Source organism: Xiphophorus hellerii, chromosome 23 (assembly GCF_003331165.1).
Source record: "Xiphophorus hellerii strain 12219 chromosome 23, Xiphophorus_hellerii-4.1, whole genome shotgun sequence".
Lineage (NCBI taxonomy): Eukaryota > Metazoa > Chordata > Actinopteri > Cyprinodontiformes > Poeciliidae > Xiphophorus > Xiphophorus hellerii.
The window spans coordinates 7,958,147-7,976,107 of record NC_045694.1 but is presented as its reverse complement, the minus strand read 5'-3'; the positions used below and the strand labels follow the sequence as shown (position 1 = coordinate 7,976,107).

At 37.4% G+C, this 17,961-nt stretch overlaps 2 protein-coding genes across 4 annotated transcripts in view; both read right to left on the bottom strand.

The window, feature by feature from the left end:
- Positions 1-9,939, bottom strand: part of arhgef6 (Rac/Cdc42 guanine nucleotide exchange factor (GEF) 6) — a 43,611-nt gene extending 33,672 nt beyond the window's left edge. For both annotated transcript variants that reach the window (XM_032554346.1, XM_032554347.1), the window contains exons 1-4: positions 9,653-9,939; positions 6,984-7,067; positions 3,266-3,350; positions 45-163 (exon numbers count right to left, since the gene is read on the bottom strand). In XM_032554346.1, the coding sequence (XP_032410237.1) occupies positions 45-163; positions 3,266-3,350; positions 6,984-7,067; positions 9,653-9,817 (453 nt within the window). In that variant the 5' untranslated portion in view covers positions 9,818-9,939. The remainder of the gene's footprint in view (positions 1-44; positions 164-3,265; positions 3,351-6,983; positions 7,068-9,652) is intronic.
- A 1,441-nt stretch (positions 9,940-11,380) lies between these two features.
- On the bottom strand, positions 11,381-17,644 carry rbmx (RNA binding motif protein X-linked). 2 transcript variants are annotated; one of them, XM_032554990.1, is made up of 10 exons: positions 17,372-17,644; positions 17,158-17,267; positions 16,048-16,154; positions 15,809-15,962; positions 15,494-15,631; positions 15,284-15,395; positions 14,964-15,089; positions 14,146-14,237; positions 11,853-13,418; positions 11,381-11,513 (listed from the first exon to the last, which is right to left on the bottom strand). In XM_032554990.1, exons 2-9 carry the CDS (start codon positions 17,264-17,266, stop codon positions 13,105-13,107), a joined length of 1,152 nt encoding a protein of 383 aa, XP_032410881.1. In that variant the 5' UTR covers position 17,267; positions 17,372-17,644; the 3' UTR covers positions 11,381-11,513; positions 11,853-13,104. The 2 variants fall into 2 exon arrangements, with proteins under 2 accessions (XP_032410881.1, XP_032410882.1); XM_032554991.1 differs by having other exon boundaries at positions 11,853-11,946.
- Positions 17,645-17,961: the final 317 nt, after the last annotated feature.

Sequence of the window (17,961 nt, the reverse complement as noted above, 5' to 3'; positions counted from 1 at the left end):
CATTCAAAATATAAAATATAGCTGAAAATAAAGAGAAATCATACCACTGATTTAGATTGTCTGCGCAGAGACCCTTTGGATCTGGTGGAGGACAGCGCGTGTGAAGACGTCGTCTGATTAGGAGAGGACGAACCGGACTGAGGACATCGCTCCACAGCACAATCTACGCACACACATGGACAAAACAGGAAGTCTCAAATTAAGGTTACATTTCAGTGCTCTCACCTGGAAAAGGTACACAAACACGTCATGCAGGTGCACAACCACAGTGGAGGATGACAACCTGAAGATAATTCATATTAATAACGCTCTGCTGCTCTGCACCGCTCCAAGGCAGCGAACAAACAAAGCCTACGAATTTATGATTACTCACAGGATAATCGGATTTAAGCAAAACTGACATTACAAGCCTGGAATAAACAAGCAGCTAAACAAAGAGCAGCCTTCAAATAAACAACATCAGAGATCGCTTGTGCAGCATCCATGTTGCTCTATGATCATATTTTCTCCAAAGCTGCTCATGTCTGATAGCATTTTTATTGCACAGGCAGAGCCATGGAGAAAATCAAAATCAAAATCAGATTTATGTCAGCTCTAGCACTGTGTCATAAGTCAGCCACTGCTGCAGAGGAACTTTGATTTAAAGTCAGTAGATATCAGCTGCCCTGCAGTATGAGAGCAGCTCTGCCAGTGCACTGAGCAGTAACCTTTCTACCGGCTTTATTAGGAATAAAACAGACACAGGCTAGCAAGCAGAAGCACTCACAGAAGGAAACTCATTTTATGCCAACTGAAAGCTAGCCAAGATTGTTGTTTGTTGCTTTTTCAAATTACAAAAGATGAGAAAGGAATGTGATACACAATTAATCTTTCAAACCTAAAATCGGATCAAATAAACATTAAAGGTTCGAGGATATAAACCTTAAGGGAACTTTCTCTTACTGGCAGTAAAACAGCAATATTTTGTGTAATCCTGTTTAATCAGCATATCATTTTGAATTCATGCCACTCTGATATGGTTTAGATGGGGAAAAAGCAGGAGAGTCTCTGCTTTCCATACGCCGGCATATATTATACTTAAAAATGATTATTATCATTAAAAACAGACGCTGAAGGCAGTGACAGGTGGGACTCATAAATCCCATATGTGAAGCCGTCTGCACAGTGAAGCCTAACAACCCCGTCTGTTCAGTGGTCGCCACTTTTTTACACACAGAGGATTCAAGAAACAAAGCAAGAAACATGTAAGGATGCTAAATAGCAATGATCTCACATTAGATTCCAATAATTAATATTTAATCAATCACAAGATGCACTAATCAGTCAGCCATAGATTTGATTCAGAATTAATCTGCAGCACAAACACTTAATATCTGATTCTTTTCCCCAATTAATTAATTGCATCAAAATTTAGAGCTCCCAACATTTTTGGTCTACAAATGCACTTGTTTCAGTTCAATAAAATCACATAAAAGGTTAAGGGATAGACGGTTCTTTTCATTTTTAGAAAAGACAATGACCAGAATTAGTCAGAACTGGTCAGACTTCAAAGAAAAAGAAAAATTGATATCACATGAAAATGTCTGATTGGTGAACCTCTCGACTTATCGCCTTCAAAGAAAGGCAAACCTTTTTTATTCCCTAGCAACCAGAGTAAAATGAAGTTTCAACTCCTCACATTGTGGCACAGTCATTTTTTCATTAAATTCATGAAGGGCAAACACGTGAATCAACTTTAAAAAAATATTGCACACACAAGCTTGATCATGATTTACTTTTTACAAAAATCAAAGTGATGTATGGATCGTTGATGCATTTATTTAATGAAAATGATTGGAGTTTTTTAAGCAATGAATTGATGGTATTTAAACGTCTACAACCTAAACACTTAGTGGCAGAGCAAATAATTCTCTCCGTTGTGTTTGAATCACTTTAATGTATTACTTTTATCTGACAGACCCCAAACAAAGACTCCTCAATGAAGCAGTTAGTCCAGGATTTGTCTAGCGTTTCAAATTCCAACAGTATTTTCACCTTCGTACCCCATTTATTACAATATTACACACATGAGGTCACAGGATACTGTCTGAGGTGCATTAAAGCATGAATAAAAATGGCACACAGCGTGACACAAGCACACACTGCCATGCAAGCTGCCCATCTGTAACCCAAAGAGACATGTAGCCAAAACCCTCAGTGCAGTCTCAACTCATTTACTAATGTTCTTTTTCGACCATCGACCAAAAAATAAACGTATTCTGCAATTCCCAGATCATTATAATAATAATTTACAATTCCTTAATTTGTTATACGTATGTCAAGCATGGGCTAATTAATGCATTAAGGTATGCTAAAAAATGTAAAATTTACAGCTTCAAAAATCGCTGAAGAGTTTGTATCAGAATGGCCCGTTTTCTCTGATTGCATAGAGAACAGAGTCAAACACCGCTGCCCCTCCCACACCTGTTGCTGCACACTCTCAGTCAGCTTAATGAAAGAAAAATGCTATCGTTTTTGGGGTTTTTTTTTTACCATAAATAAAAGTTAAGTCTTTGGAAATCTGGACAACCCATCATTCCCATAAGGGAAACCCAAAAATACAAACTACCTAAATTAGCTGACAGCTCACCTAATTAACCAACAAACATGAGCTTGATATACTGACAATGTTAACAAAAATAATACTTAGAGGCATAAGCGCTTGGAAACAACTCAATTTCGCCAAAGTTTACATTTTGACTTTCATACATTGACTCAAACAAAAATACAATGAATATACTGAATAAACATTATCATAACTGTCATAATCACAATGACAGTTTAGTATCAATAATCCTTTATTGATACTACAGAATTAGTATCAATAAGTCTTGTTTTTGTGCATTAAATAAAAGTGATCTAGACCTCTAATGGCAAAACAGACAAATTTAGGAAGCCTATGACTCCTGAAAAGAAATGGAGACTTCTTATCATAAATATAAAAATACCATAGGGACTTTATTATTTATTACAGTCAAAATAATCCCATTCTAACAGCTGACATGGTTATTCAATAGTGTGAACAACTTCTCATTCCTTAAAACAATTGGATGCAATAAAAGGTCCAATAAATCATTTGCTATTAGATAAAAACCAAATAAATGTCACAATGCCTAATGTTTTGTTTCTCTTTTTGCTGCCATTGGAGACAAAAATCTAAGAGTGTTGAACTTTTACTTGGACAAGCAAACTGAACCGCAGAAAAGAAAAAGATGAGAACTGTTACCTTGCGTGGCAAAGTTGAATGCCAGCAGCGTATTCAGGACCTTGCCAAAATTCTCTCCAGTGTATAACCACTCTGGTTCAAACCCCTGGATGGAAAAGAAACAGAGAAAAATACAGTCAGACAAAAAATAAAACTGAAATAATCTGTTCATACAAACTGGGATCATTTAAACCTAGGCATAAAGCATGTTTCAATCAGTTTACACTCAGCCCATAGTGTAAACTGTGGGCTCAGTCTACCGACTGGGATCACAGCACTGTGTTCCAACAAGTTAAAATTAAACTCTATTGAGTTGAATTTTAATTTGTAAGATTACCATAATAGAGCTCTAGCCCAGAAAACAGCCACAATAGGGACAGAGTTAGTACCTTTTTATCTACCCTGGACCACAGGTGAAGTTTTCAGGTGGGAGGAGCTAAGCATCATCTACTGGCTGAATAATACCATCATTTTGTTTCAATTATCTCCCAGTTTATACTTCCTAATAACTTTGTGGCCTAATTCAAATTTAAAATCTTAAAATATTGCATTAATATTTATAGTGTATTTGATTTATCTCTGTAATCGGAGTTTAGATCCGGATATGGCGTCACATCTCTGTGTCACAGTCTTCTAGATGGAAGTAGGAAAATTAGTAGCAATAAGCCAATTATTGAAATGCCAACTACAACTGGAAACAAAAGATGGTGCATCGTATGAGCAGGCGTTAAAGCAACACCTAGTGGTTGCCATGGGAGATTCAAGGATTGTCAAGCAAGCGTGAATGTTTCATGCAACCCACAAACACTCCCGGTATGTGTTTGATGAGGGAATAACATACATCGTGGTATAAAGTGCTAAAAAGTCAGTTTTGGGTAATACCCCTCCCTGCTTTTCAGAGTACACTTTTCATATGAAAATCTGGTAGATCAGGCTAGATCTACCAGGATGTACCCTGGAAACCGAGGGTAGGTAATTATGGCCCTGAAAGCCTACCCTAGGTTCCTGGAAAAGGTTCTGTGGCAGAAACATAGCTAAGAAGTAGGTCAAAATTAGTTCCTTTACAGGGAAGAGTGAGTTTTGTTGCTTTTGTGATTCACACTAACAAGACTCTTATTCTTCCATGCAACACAAACAATAGAAGGAAACCTATACCGAAGCAGCATACATAAAGTGATTATAAGGCAAAGATAACCACAGATATTTTGAACCTGACCTCTTTTTGCAATAAAACAGAGAAACACTCATTTGCAATTCTCTTTCCACTTCCCTGAACTCACATTGCCAGGTTAGCCCAACTCAGACAGCTATCGTCTTTCCTCCAGTGGATAAAGTTTCCACATTTTAAATAAAACATCTTAAATATAGAGGCTGAGCACTGTAACAGCAGATTCAGGAGTTGTGTTTAGTTGCATTTTTTGTGTGTGTGACGTGTTCAGGTATGAAATCAACAAAGAGAAAAACGTCTGTATGATTGTTTTGAATAAAATGAAAATAAGCAACAATATAGGCTGTGTGCTTTGTGTCTGCTCACTGGTTTCTGGTAATGATGTTGTTATTGCAGTCAGTCATGTAGGTTTTTAACATGGATTTAAGTGTGCTAGTTATGAGATTTTGACCGGAGTTGTAATAGTTGTTGCACTAAATGACAGTTGCAAAGTATGAACAAAGGGCGAAACACATCTTCTACATTTCACAACAGTGATAAAAATAAAAAATCACAGGCCATGAACGGTAATTGGCTCTTCCTCCTTGTCATCTGCAAGCAGAAGTGAAAGCAGTTACCCAGCTTTCTTCATATAGGCGCTGGACAGACAGGGATTATTTATTTATCAGAGCAAAAGGCAAAAAGAAAATACCATAATCGCTTAGGGAAGGGCAGGGTTTGTAATAGCCACATAGACATCCCCAGGCTGATACGTTTGACAGCACCTCTCAGAAACCTTCTGCCAGTGACCTAGTGGCTGCTGGCAGAACGTCTAATTATGGGCTAAACCAGAGTTGGTGGATAAAAAGCAAAGAGGACCTCCCAGACATAACAAGCCAGCTGGGCAGGACTACCGAACCACTAAAGTGAGTCAAGCTTGCTGACTCATATTGCTGCTTAAACAGAGCGAGTGATGTGTTTCAAAACCACAACAGATTATTTATAACAGACTGGGAGAGACATTAATGTCCGCTGTTCTGGTACGGTGTAGAACTGGCTGGAATTGAGGAAAAACACTCTTGCATGAAGGAAAAAGTCCCAGTTGGTTTGTGTTTAGTTGTCTAATAAAGTTTTAAAAAGTTACCATCATGCACGTCTTAGTGTTTAATGCTACCTTACTTATTTATATGCTTTTTTTGTTGTTAAAAAACATTTCTAGTTGTAATAACACATGGTAAGGTCATGATCACAGAAACTAAAGTAGCAGCATGAATCACTCTTATGAAGATGATACGGTTCATATTACAACTGAACATACAAACCAAGAAATAAATAAGCAAATGTCAACATATTATATTCCTGTTTCAGCATGGGTGAGTTACTTTTATCAGGGTTTATTAAATTTTTTAAAAAAGTTACTTTCCAAAATTTAAAAGAAAGTCCATCATACCATTCCTATGATTTAAATCCCGCAAGAAAAAGGCTCAGAGACCCTTTCTCCCCGCTGTATGGAGCATGGAGTAGTGCACGACTCCCCTCCCCCACCCGTTGCTGAGCACTTCTGGTCCAACATGAACGCAAGACTACAACTACGCTTTTATTTGCTTACAAATAATAAAATCAGTTTTAAAATACTTCTGGTTGTGAAAAACATGGTAATTTTGTGGAGATTGGAGGAGCGCCACTAAACAACCTATTAACTTAACACTGTAGAAGTCTACAGTTGTACTTTAAAATGGCCTACAGAACTAGATGGCATGCCTACATAATCACCTATCAGTTTATTATACGCCAACTTTGTAACAAGAATGTTTATTTTAAATTACTATTAAATTGAGAAGGATTTGCTGAAGTCTATAAATAAAAATAATAATAACAAACACTAATTATCCATAATCCATATTTCAATAATAATTATAAATCAGTAAGTGGCACAGTTTCAGCAGGAGTAGTTATAACTGTTAGGATTGTAATCATAGATTAACATATCTCATACCAATATTTGTGTTATTCTTTCTATAATTCTAAAAAGTGCTTGAAAAATACCACGGAACTTATTGTTTAAACCAAAATAATTTTAGATATAGAACAATATTGCTATGACTGCAAGAATCAATAGCAATAAATATTTTGGTGGCAGTAAGAATAACATTTTCTGCGTAATAAAGACATTTAGATCATGTCATATGTTTGTACATATTTAAGCGCCATATAATAATAATGTCAAGGTTACACCACGGACCATAATTACTTCCCTTTTTCTAAAACAGAATCCTGGAATGGATGTCTGTGACAACATTAAACAAGTTTTTTATTATTGTTATTATTTGATTTACATAGCAATGTAAAAGAGAAAGTAAACTTACAAGGAAGTGAATTATTGCTATTTGAAGTAAATGAATCGGGTGGTGACAGTAAAAAAAAAAATAAAAAATTCCCATCTTCCCTAGTCCATAGTGACAACATGACGTCTAACCTAATAAGCAGATCACAACACAAGAAAGAGTGTGATCAAAGCTTTCCCTTTGGACTGCAGGGGAATAAAGCGCTGCCGATAGAAAATGATCATGAAAATTCACTGAGGCAACTTACCTCCACTTTCAACGACGAGCATCCTCTTAAAAACTCCTTGATGTTGGAGATGCAGTCAGCTTCAGTTCTTGGATCCTGGGAATACTGAGCAAAAAAATATATATATATATATATAAACCCACACCTCGGTTTAGTAATCCAAGCGGGCATATGACACACATTGGCTCTTCAAGCCCGTCATAGCTTTAGTTTTAGTGTCACTTTGAAGAAACAAAACCCCACAAAATTGTAAACCCAATCCAAATGTTGCGCCTCACAATTTCAAACATTACTGAATGGCTAATGAATCTCCTCTGTGCCGTCATAAGCCACAGAAACGCCAAAGAAGCCACATTTAAGCAAAACATCCGCTCACTTTGAAGACTTTCAAAATAAAGGTCTCTCTTAACAACGAGTACAAAATACGTATGAAAGAAAGGCAGAGCTTTTCACCTATTAATCAAAGCTAAAACATACTTGCTACGCAAACGCTGTGGATCTAGGAGAAGATATGAAGATAAACCAAAATAGCTCGCAAGAAAAGAGAAGCTGCAACTTCCGGTTGCATTTTGTTTCGTACTTTTCAAAGAGGAGGTCGCAGCAGTGTTTCATCAAGCAGTCGAGCTGCGCTGCCCCAGCAGCTACGCTTTTAAATAGCGTTTTACGGCCGACGTGGTGCATTCAGGTGTAGTTGTACGCTACAATATTAACACCGCAATAAACGGTGGAGGTACTGATAATGACTATAACGTTTATTTAAAGCTCAAATATCACAGTGGTCTTATTAAACACGTAATAAATAACGTCTTTGACCGTTTCACAGTTTCTGAAAGTTTCAGTAAAACTCCAAAGGCATTTTTAGAATTTTATGATTTCAATAATTAGCTTATTTATTGGACATCTGAATATATTTTTTTAAAAATGAATAAAAATAACAAAAGTAACCTAATGAATTTCATACATTTAGCAAGTTAAGTCTTGCATTCTGGTCAAGTACACTATATTTCTGTCTCATATAAAAAATATATATGTAGATGCTAAATGCCGGAATAATGAAAGAAAAAATACAGCCAAGATTACTACAGATTTAAACAATTTGAAGAATCCAAGATGAGGACTTTGTCATGCCTTTGTCTACTTCTGATAATTCACTATATTTGACAGAACTGGCACATGTACTGTAGACATATTTTAAAGCAACACCTCAGAGACACTGCTTACCAGTGTAACAACATGAGGGAATAAAAATAAATACTTTGTGGACTCAAACTGCCTGACCCAAATCAGAGAATTTAAAAGGAAAAATTCCCAAATACTAAGAAAATCCTAATTTGAATTAAATATATATTGTTCATTAGGCTGTCTTTTAGCTAGCATAACTAATTTTGATAAGCCTAGTTCACTTTGATTTACTCTCAACATTTATGTCTTTTGATGCAACTGAGGAATACAATTGAAGCCAGATATTCCAATGAATGAGCTTTATGAAAAAGAAGCTACTCTTCAAATAATTATTTGTAGTCTTTAACTGTGAATTTTATATTAAAAAAATGTTCCCCAAGTACTATGTAATGTGAAAAAATAGAGATATTCCTTTTATGCTTTATTATGGTATCAAAACAAACTTCATGGGCTACAACTGGCTTGTACAGCATCATGCATGTGTCTGAAAAAAAAGACCTCTTATGTTGGCATAGTCTTATATTTAAATACAGTGAGGCAATCAGAGCCTTACTGCACAAAATGAGCATAAGCAGTTTTCCAATCTACTCTGAAATTCACCTACAGATTAGATTAATTAAATATTCTGTATTAAAATATTCTAACAATTAAAACAAATGACTTACTTGCTTTTAATCAAGATCATATTAAAATTTTTTATAATTTTACTTTTATTGCATTTAATCGATCAAAGGAGTTCAGCTTTACCGAGATAATTTAATGTTTAAAGGCACAACCTCTTTAAAATGCTAAGTGTTGAGAGGGGAGGCGTTAGTAAACATTTAAATATGATTTGAAGATTTAATTTCACAGCTTCTTCAACACAGATAATCTAGTGTACAATGTGTACTTGAACGCGCCATATTCTCCACCATAAAACCCAGTAAAGACGCGCAATGGCCTGACAGCAGGGCAGAAGTAGTGGGGAAACGCATCTCGACGCAACACCGGGAAGAGCAGCCGCTCAAGAGGAAGTGACGACCTGAATTTGCAACTGTTATCATGATCAACTTTGTTACCTCCACATTTAACATACAAAATCACTTTAATCGCATTAAAAAGTCAAGATGTTATTGCTCTGGTGAATTCTCCAGGTATAACTATTGAAAGTGTGAACCATTTGGTGCACTCCTATGGCAAAATTAGTCTTGTTTTAGTAGGTGTTCACACTGACCTACTCAGTCATATCAAGAATGCGGAACATTTCCCCCCCCCCCACAGGAAATCACTTATTGAAATCTGTAGACTGTAAACTCGCAGAAAACCTCCATTAACCCGACGCAGCACTCCCTGTAAAAGTAATAGAAAAGCGTTCAGCTGTCAAAACTTACAGCTCGGGTAGAGAATGCAAGGCCAGGGCTGCAGACAGAAGTTCCTGTAGGTATCACTTTCATCAAACCCCTCCCTTCTTTTTCACCGAGATCAGTCGATCGTTTGACATTTGTTTACTTAATAAATCAGCAGCTCACCTTGGGCGTGAAGCCAGGTATGAGTCTCTCCGTGAGCTTGCACAGGACGACCCCATCCTTGAGTGATGTTTTCAGAAACTCCTCCGGGTCCGCTATGTTCTTTTTGGGCGAGCTGAGCACTCCTAACGATATCAACCACGTCACAGTCTGCTCCTCGGGATTCATAGCTCCACAAAATGATCATCGCCTAAGCCCGCATTGCTAAAACAGAAAAGTGGCGGCCTGTTCCGTATCAATATGCAGCTCACATCCGCACTTCTGCTAAAGTTAAAAAAAAAAAAAAAAAAAAAAAAAACGAGGCGGCGAGAAGGGGGGGGAGGTTGGAGGAGGCAGTTACTACACGCAAAACTGATGATCACCCCTACTGGCAAACAGGCACCTCAACAATACACAGGGTGCTGGATTTCCCCCTGCAAAGCAGCACATGGTGTGAGAGAGCAGATGGTATCACGAACAAATGAAGCAAGGCTCAGAAAATAAAGAAAGTAACTGATATCTTTAGATGCATCAGCATATTTTTGCATGAGGGAAAAAAAAACAGCAGGTCTGCAACAAGACCGACGGGGTGTTTTGCAACTTATTTAGGAAACTTGCAAATGTGAAATTCACATCATCTCACTGTTCTTCAAAGTTTAATAATTTGAGTTTGGATTGGAAGATTCATTTTTACACTAATAGGCCTAAATAAAGTCCAATTGCTTTCTGAAATCAGCTAACTTGTATATTTATCTCACCTGCATGTAATTTCTCAGTTATGTTTTCGATGTTTGCTCCCAAATCCAATTTATCTGAAAAACGCATTTAAAACTCTGCTTAACCAAAGTGCTGTACAGTACTAGAACAGAGCAAAACAAAACATAGAGTGGAAGAAAAAAAAAAACATTGCTTGAAAACATTAAACCACATTAAGTTTTTCACAGCTTCACCTAATAAACTTTATATTAGCAGCCTCCTGCAGACTGAGAAAGTAATTTAGCAAAAATAAAATGGTCCAGTCAAAGTCCAGACCTAAATTTATTTGGAATTTGTGCTAAGAATTTGGAATTCAGGGATGGGCAGAAAATTCAGTCTAGTCATGCCAATCTGGTACAGACTAGGCCCAAAAACCTGCAGCAGTAAGTGCAAAAGAAAGATAACTCTCCAAATGACTGTTGAGGTCAAACATAAATGCAGGCCATGGTTGTGATTACGTTTCCTTCAACTTCACAATTATGTTGCTTTGTGTTGGTCTAACGCAGTGTTTCCCAACCCTGGTCCTCAAGGCACAGAGTCCTACATGTTTTAGAGGTTTCCCTGATTTAATGTGCTTGATTCAACTGATTGCAGTTCAACAAACTCCTGTTAATCAGTCATCAATTGAAATCAGCTGGACTGAAGCAAGGAAATACCTAAAACATGCAGGGCAGTGTGCCTTGAGGACCAGGGTTGGGAAACACTGGTCTAACGCACAAAGCCTCAAAGTACTTTAACATTTGTGACAGAAAAGAAAAAGGAAAAGTTTGAGTATTAATACATTTTCAAGGTATCACTGGTGTAACCGGGTTAAACTTTTAGAGTACACCCTAATTTTTAAATCCATCTTATCAAGTATTTCTATATCAAAGGTCATCACTTCAAAAGGTCTGGAAACAAAATTCTGATTTGCTACGTTCAGAAATATTACACATCAACTGCTTTACTGACTATCTTTCCCAGTTTCACTGTTTTATTGAGACAAAAAGAAAAAACTGATTTTAAAGACTTTATTTAAAACACAACAAATATCAAATTTAACCAATTCCTCAGTCTGGACTCTTCCCACTTCCAACAGGTTTTTCCAGTCGAACAGTTTCAGCCAACCCCTGCAACAGCACCTGTAAATCTATCAACAAAAGATTAAATCAAGCTGAAAGTTAGATCTATAGAATGATAGCAAGTTTCAGCTAATCTTACAAATCAGCAACAATTTAAAATGTATAAATGAGTTTAGGGTAAAGGAGTTAACAGGTACTCAGTTAAAGGAGAACCTTTAATTGAGTATAAACCAGAGGGAGTAAGGCAGCACAACATATTGTTATAATATTAGTGTGCAACATTGATATTGCATATGACTGGGGATGCAAAAAAAATGTTGGCCAACATATTCCACATGTTACATGCTTCAATTTTACATGCTAATGTAATATTTGATCAAGAAGCTGTTGTCATGTGCTGGACATACCTAGGTTGGTTAAAGACGATCTGGTTAAATCAGGTCCAACAACTGGAGGATAGAACTCTGGTATATTTCAGCAGCCATTGCTTTGATGTTCATCCTGCAACACAGAAAAAAAATTAACATTGTCCTTGTCTTAAGCGTGTATTGAAAAATAAAATATAAAGATATTGTAGTTCTCAATCCAACTTCAAGTTTCTCCGTATGATTTTTTTTTTTTTCCTCCAGTTTGGCTGCTGGGTTGATGGCGTTTCTCCACAGTTCTCCAGTTTTTTTGAGCATGCTTGTAGAAGAGGTTTGGTTACTGAACATAATTTATGCCTGCTTGGCTTTTACCAAGACAAAACGTTTTTTACTAGATGTCACTTAATGTCAAAAAAAATACTGATGCCAATTCTTTGAAACTGCACAACTCGTTGAGCAAAAAGTTGTTTCGAGGGCTCAGATTGTCAATCTTGATCAAAAGGAAGGAATCCTCATGGTTTGTTGCTCTTATAAAAATTACCATATAAAACAATTAAAAGCGCTTATTTCAGTTGACTTCCTTATTGCAGTGTCTCCTGAGGCAAAAGTTGTCTGGAGTGAAGATTGTAATACAGGACAATGAGAAACTCATTTACAGGTGAGAAACAAAGGTTTGCTTTGCTTACCAGCTGATGACTATCAGTCGAGTTGTGTTTGCTTGTTGCATGTCATCAAATTGCTCTAGGGTGATGGATCCATTTCCAAGGGGAACTACATTGGAACATTTTGACAGTAACATTTCCCCATCTGGCAAACAGTAGTGTCCAGTTGGAAGCACATTTGTTTAATATTTCATTCCACTCCATCATATGTGCGAACAGACTCACCTATGATTACAGAACTTTGCAAAGGAGACGTGTCATCACTTTTTCCCCGTCACTTTTTTTGTCAGAAATCTCGAGGTGAGAAATCGATGAGGAGATGTAGAGTTTCAACTAAAAGCTTTATTAGCGTATGAAAGCCATATTTAGGGCATTGCAGATTCAATTCACACTGAACTGACAAAAACACTTAGTAACTACACTGTGACATAGGTAAAGAAATACTATATATAAAAAATGGGAAAAAAAAAAATACACATAAAACGGGGAAAGTAAAAGATACAAAGCTAAGCTTCCTAAGTCACAGAGTTAAGACACATTTTGTCTGTTTGTATTCATCAGATTTCTTCCAAAACATGTGTCAAGTATGTACGAAGATCAAAGTTTGCATTAATGAGACTTCCAAGTCCATTTTAGTATCTGCTGCGAGCCATCCCTCTATCAGGCCGACCGCCACCACGGCCACCGCGAGGCCCTCCACGACTTGAGCCATACGAGTCACGAGGAGGGTAGCCTCTCTCGCCAGGGGGGGCCGGGCCCCTTTCCTGCCTACCCATTCTCTCTCCACGGCTCGGAGGGTACGGGTCACTCCGGCTGCTGGGGTAACTGTCACGACTGCCATAGCCGTCCCTGGAGCTGCTGCCATAGTCATCGTAACGACTGCTTCCACCGCTTCCACCATAGGATGGTGGGGGGCCCCGTGAGGGTGGGGCGCTGCGAGAGTTACCTGCAGGGTCAATGGTTCAGGTAATGGTTCAGGTAAGGTTCAACTTCAATAAATTACTTGCACCGTTAAGTGCGCACTTTCTGCCAATAGAATTCATCCTGTGACAAATTTCATGGGTTGTGTGTTTCTTTTTTTTTTTCATCTTCCATTTGTTTGAGTTCTACATTTAATGTGGATGTTTTAGTTGATGAGCAGTTGCAGTTGATATAAAATTTATATCTTCTACATTGAATAAGTGGGTAGTGTTACTCCATTTCTGCATGCCATTTACTCAGGAAGCCATTTTTCCTTTAAGAGGTCCAGGTGAAGAAAAGAGACGAGGTTTTCTGACTTGTCTTGAAGGTTTGTGAAGTTTACTCCTTGAGGGAGTGCTTTGCTAGGCAACACTTAATGGACATTTCCAAGGTTTTTGACGGTTCCTTACAGTTGCATACTCTGTGTCAAGTCAAATCAAATCGTGTCTTTGCCTGAAATTGTCACACTTTTGATAAATATAGGAATTGCACTGAATGGACTGAACTTTTAGTCAAATTTCTGCTTTTAGCCTAGAAGCCAATATTTGAATTAAATATAAATGTGCAAGCTGGAGGTTTGTTCAAGGTGAAAGTTCTTCTCTTGGGAGGTAGTGAACTTGAGCTTTCTGTTGCAGCCTGTGCCATGACTTATTTTTGCAGCTTTTCCCTGTGTGACAGTAATAATTTGTTGAGCTCATGGAGCTGCATCTTACCGTAACCATCATAGGAATCTCGGTAGGAGCCACCACTGGGACGATCCATGTAGCCTCTCGGCTCTCTGCCACCTCCATAACCATCACGGTCGCTTAGTAAAAAACATAACAACCCCGTTATAATCAGACGAGCAGGTGTGATTTTAAGAATGTCTTAAAACCTTAAGAACTAAAGCAAACCTGTATCTAAGCCTGTCATAGTAAGCACAACAATTATTAAAATAAACTCAATAATTTGCATTTGGTTGTTTGCTTTCTTCCCATTTCTCTTTCTAACCAAACTGGATAACAAAAGGCTTCACTCCAGTGCATTGACCCGACTGACCCCTCCCTTCTTGTTGCCTTAGCTGAAGGAGGAGTGAACTCTGGTGTCAGTTACTTACCAGGCGCACAGTATTGTAGACACAAGCCAGAAAACGCAAGTAAAGTTATTCAAATGGAGTGTTTTTGTTGTTAGTTTGCATTTTTGCTTATAAAAGTCACACCTGACAGTTTTCCTGGTATGAAACCAAAGATTATTATTTTTGAATGGCAATTTTACATACAAAAACTTCATAATCTATTTTATTTATGGTTTTGGATGTGTGTAGGTATTTATTTTAATTTCATTTAGTGTTTTTGGTTGTTTTGTTTATGTTCTTTTGGATGTTTAAAATCTTTTTCAGTTCCAGTGTTAACCGTTGCTTAGAAATTACAGTTGTGAGCTTTGATGTACTTCTTTATCATTACATTACTTTAAAATTGTATCAATATTATTCATCACAATCATTTCTGGGTAATTTATCATCAAGCAAAATATGCTACAGGGACAGGCATACCTGTATCCTCTTGACATTGAGCCATAGTCATCTCTGGAGCCAGAACTAGAATATTCTCTGTAGGAGTAATCTCTGGGAGGGGGTCCATAGTCCCGGTCTCTTGAGCTGTAATCCCGGCTGGAGTATCTAAAAATCATTAAACAGGACCGATCTATTTAGGTTCATCACAACAACAAGGTACAATAAAAGTGTTTATGGAGTATTTATTCTACAACTTTCCCATATTATCTTTTAGTAAATCTTTTTTTTTATCTTGTGTAAATTTTCCTGTTTATGCTCAGAAATAATTCACAATAGACCCTTGTTCTGATATTTCCTACCCGTCTTTAGGGTTGTAATGGTCATCTCTTGGGGATGGATAATCATCTCTCCTGGACATGGAGTCTCTGCGGGGTGGAGGACCATAGGGATCCCTGTCTCTGGACATGGGAGCTGAAATGACAACAAGTTAACAGTTGCATCCCCAAACCGTTGAGAAACAATTTAAAAAAAAAAGAAAAGAATATTCTGAGACCGTTTTAAATACTCACGCCTGCTCATGGGACCAGATAGGGCCGACCTCTTGGGTGGAGGACCCCCATTGCGAACTGGTGGACCTCGTTTCATTGGGGGACCTCTGGATGACATCCGACTATAGTAGCCATCTCCATCTTCTGAATCATAGTAGTCTTAAAAGAAGGACATATTTTCAGCTTTCATCCAAGTTCATTAAACACCCACCTTTTTAAATTCCCCAATAGGTGTCTATATTTAAAAATGCCTGTGTTATCGAGAGGAAACCAAAGTCCAATTCCTAGTTCATATGCAAACTCTGCCAAAAAACTTGATTCTGATGAAAATCTTACCTCTGGATGGCGGGCCCCTAATACCTCCCCTTGACCCGCGGGGCCCTCTGGGAGGACCCCGGCTTCGAGAATGCATAGGCGGCCCACGTCTGCCAGAACTCTCAAACTGAGGCTTTGTAGCTTGCTCCACTTTAATAGGCTTCCCATCCAAAGACTGGTTACAAAAAAAGTTACAATTATAATCAGAACTTAAAATTTTTATTAAAAAAATAATATCTTAAAGAAATACAAAGAACCACCTTTCCATTCATTTCCCGGGCGGCATCTTTTGCATCAGCCGGACTTTCAAAGGTTACAAAAGCAAAGCCCCTCGATTTGTTTGTTTCACGGTCCTTCATTAGAAGTACTGAAACATAAAAACAAAAAGGTGAGACCAGAATTTTTTTTTTAAAACAAAAATTTCAATACATTTTCAGATTTAAGACATAACAGTTTGTTTTTACTTTATATCTTATTACATCCTCTGAACTGCAATAATAACTAAAAAACAATAAAACACTGATTGAAAGTTTAGTATAACCTACTGATTTGAAAGTTGATGTGTCACCATCTGAAAGTCTGCAGATGTAGTTTGTGCTGAAATGACTTACTAAAACCGTTTTGATTCCAATTGGTAACATAACATAACATTCAAAATCTTTATGTTGCCAAATGCCAAGTATTCTGTCCACATAGCCAGGGCATATCAATGTTTAGGTCTGATAAAACCTTGATTTCTTTGGCTGAATTGGGATCTTTTTCTTTTTTTTATTGAAAAAATTAAAATAAAAACATCCTATGTCTATTATACCAAGACAGAATATTTAACCCATGGCCACTTCTGAAAAGATTATGTAGTAACAAATGTGACCATTTGACTGGATAAAGGTGCAAGTCGTTTATCATTAGTCATTTATTTGAACAATTCACTGAGAAAACTAGATGCAGTATTCCTATTTTAAGCAACTTTTGGGGATAAGCGGGCATTCAACACTACATCCTTAATGTAATTGGGCAAAGGAAATAAAATAGCTTAATATTTCAGCATTTAATTATACATCCATAAACTATTTAGCTTTTCAAAAGGCCCCTCAAAGTATTTTAAAAATAAACAAAAAAAAACACACTCATTATATCTATCGAAAGTGAAAATGAAACATTCCGAGTTCATACAAAGTCTTCAGTATTTATTTTAAATAAAGGTAAAACTGCTAAACAAAGGGAAAAGATGCAAATTAAACTGTAATATTACAACTAAAAATATAAAACTTTAAGTGTGTATTAAATACAGCAACACATAAGCTTTGTACGCGGTGTTAAATCGGTAGAAAATTAAAATCGAGTTCTACTTGTGGAGGGGCCATTCCCACCTTCGACGATCCTGCCATATTTGCTGAAGTACTGCTCCAAGGCCTTGTCGGTGGTCTCCGTGTTGAGTCCACCGATGAAGAGCTTCCCCGGTCGGTCTGCTTCGGCCATTCTGAAAAGCAAAGAAAATGCCGTTCGGGTCAACTATCACACGGAAAATATTGCACAGGAACAATAAAACTGCTCTTAAAAACGGATCATTTGCTAGATAAATACCTTTTTGCTGGTTTTGAGTCGCTCAACGCGCAAAATGGCGATAAACGCGCCACCAATATCAGCGAAACAGTTATTCACGTTAGACGACTTTCCCCACGAGCTACAAAAAAAACACTTCAATATTGCGGTTTAAGAGCACAAAGGCGCCACGTGTGTAATATTTAAAACAACACGGACTAAGTCTGCTCAAAGCATGCAGGCTACCAACGTGCTATGACGAGGAACTACGAAATTTATCAGGCTTTAGGAGGATACAATGATGGTGAACAACGGTTGCTCTTCTTCCGGCTGAAATACATACTCCTGCCCCCTAGTGGCACTCCAAGGCGCTGCACAACTACAACCGTATCCCAGTCGTTTTCTATTTAGGTTTAATGTTTCAACATCGTTTTCATTATTTGTTCTTATGAAATGCTTGTTTTAAAATCCCTTGAAATTTTAGTCATGCAACCACTCATACCATTTTTTTCACTCTCTTAAGTGACTGAATGACCATTACTTCACAACTTGTGAGGTTACAAAAATTGTACATCTTTGCTAAGTAGCTCAAGCTGTCAAACTGAATGGAGAACGATTGTGGACATCAACTT

Coding starts and splice junctions, on each gene's coding strand:
- rbmx (XM_032554990.1), bottom strand. CDS start 17,266: ATGGCCGAAGCAGACCGACCGGGGAAGCTCTTCATCGGTGGACTCAAC. Junction 16,155..17,157: donor ATATGGCAGGATCGTCGAAG/GTGGGAATGGCC, acceptor TTTATGTTTCAG/TACTTCTAATGAAGGACCGT. Junction 13,419..14,145: donor AGATTCCTATGATGGTTACG/GTAAGATGCAGC, acceptor TTGACCCTGCAG/GTAACTCTCGCAGCGCCCCA.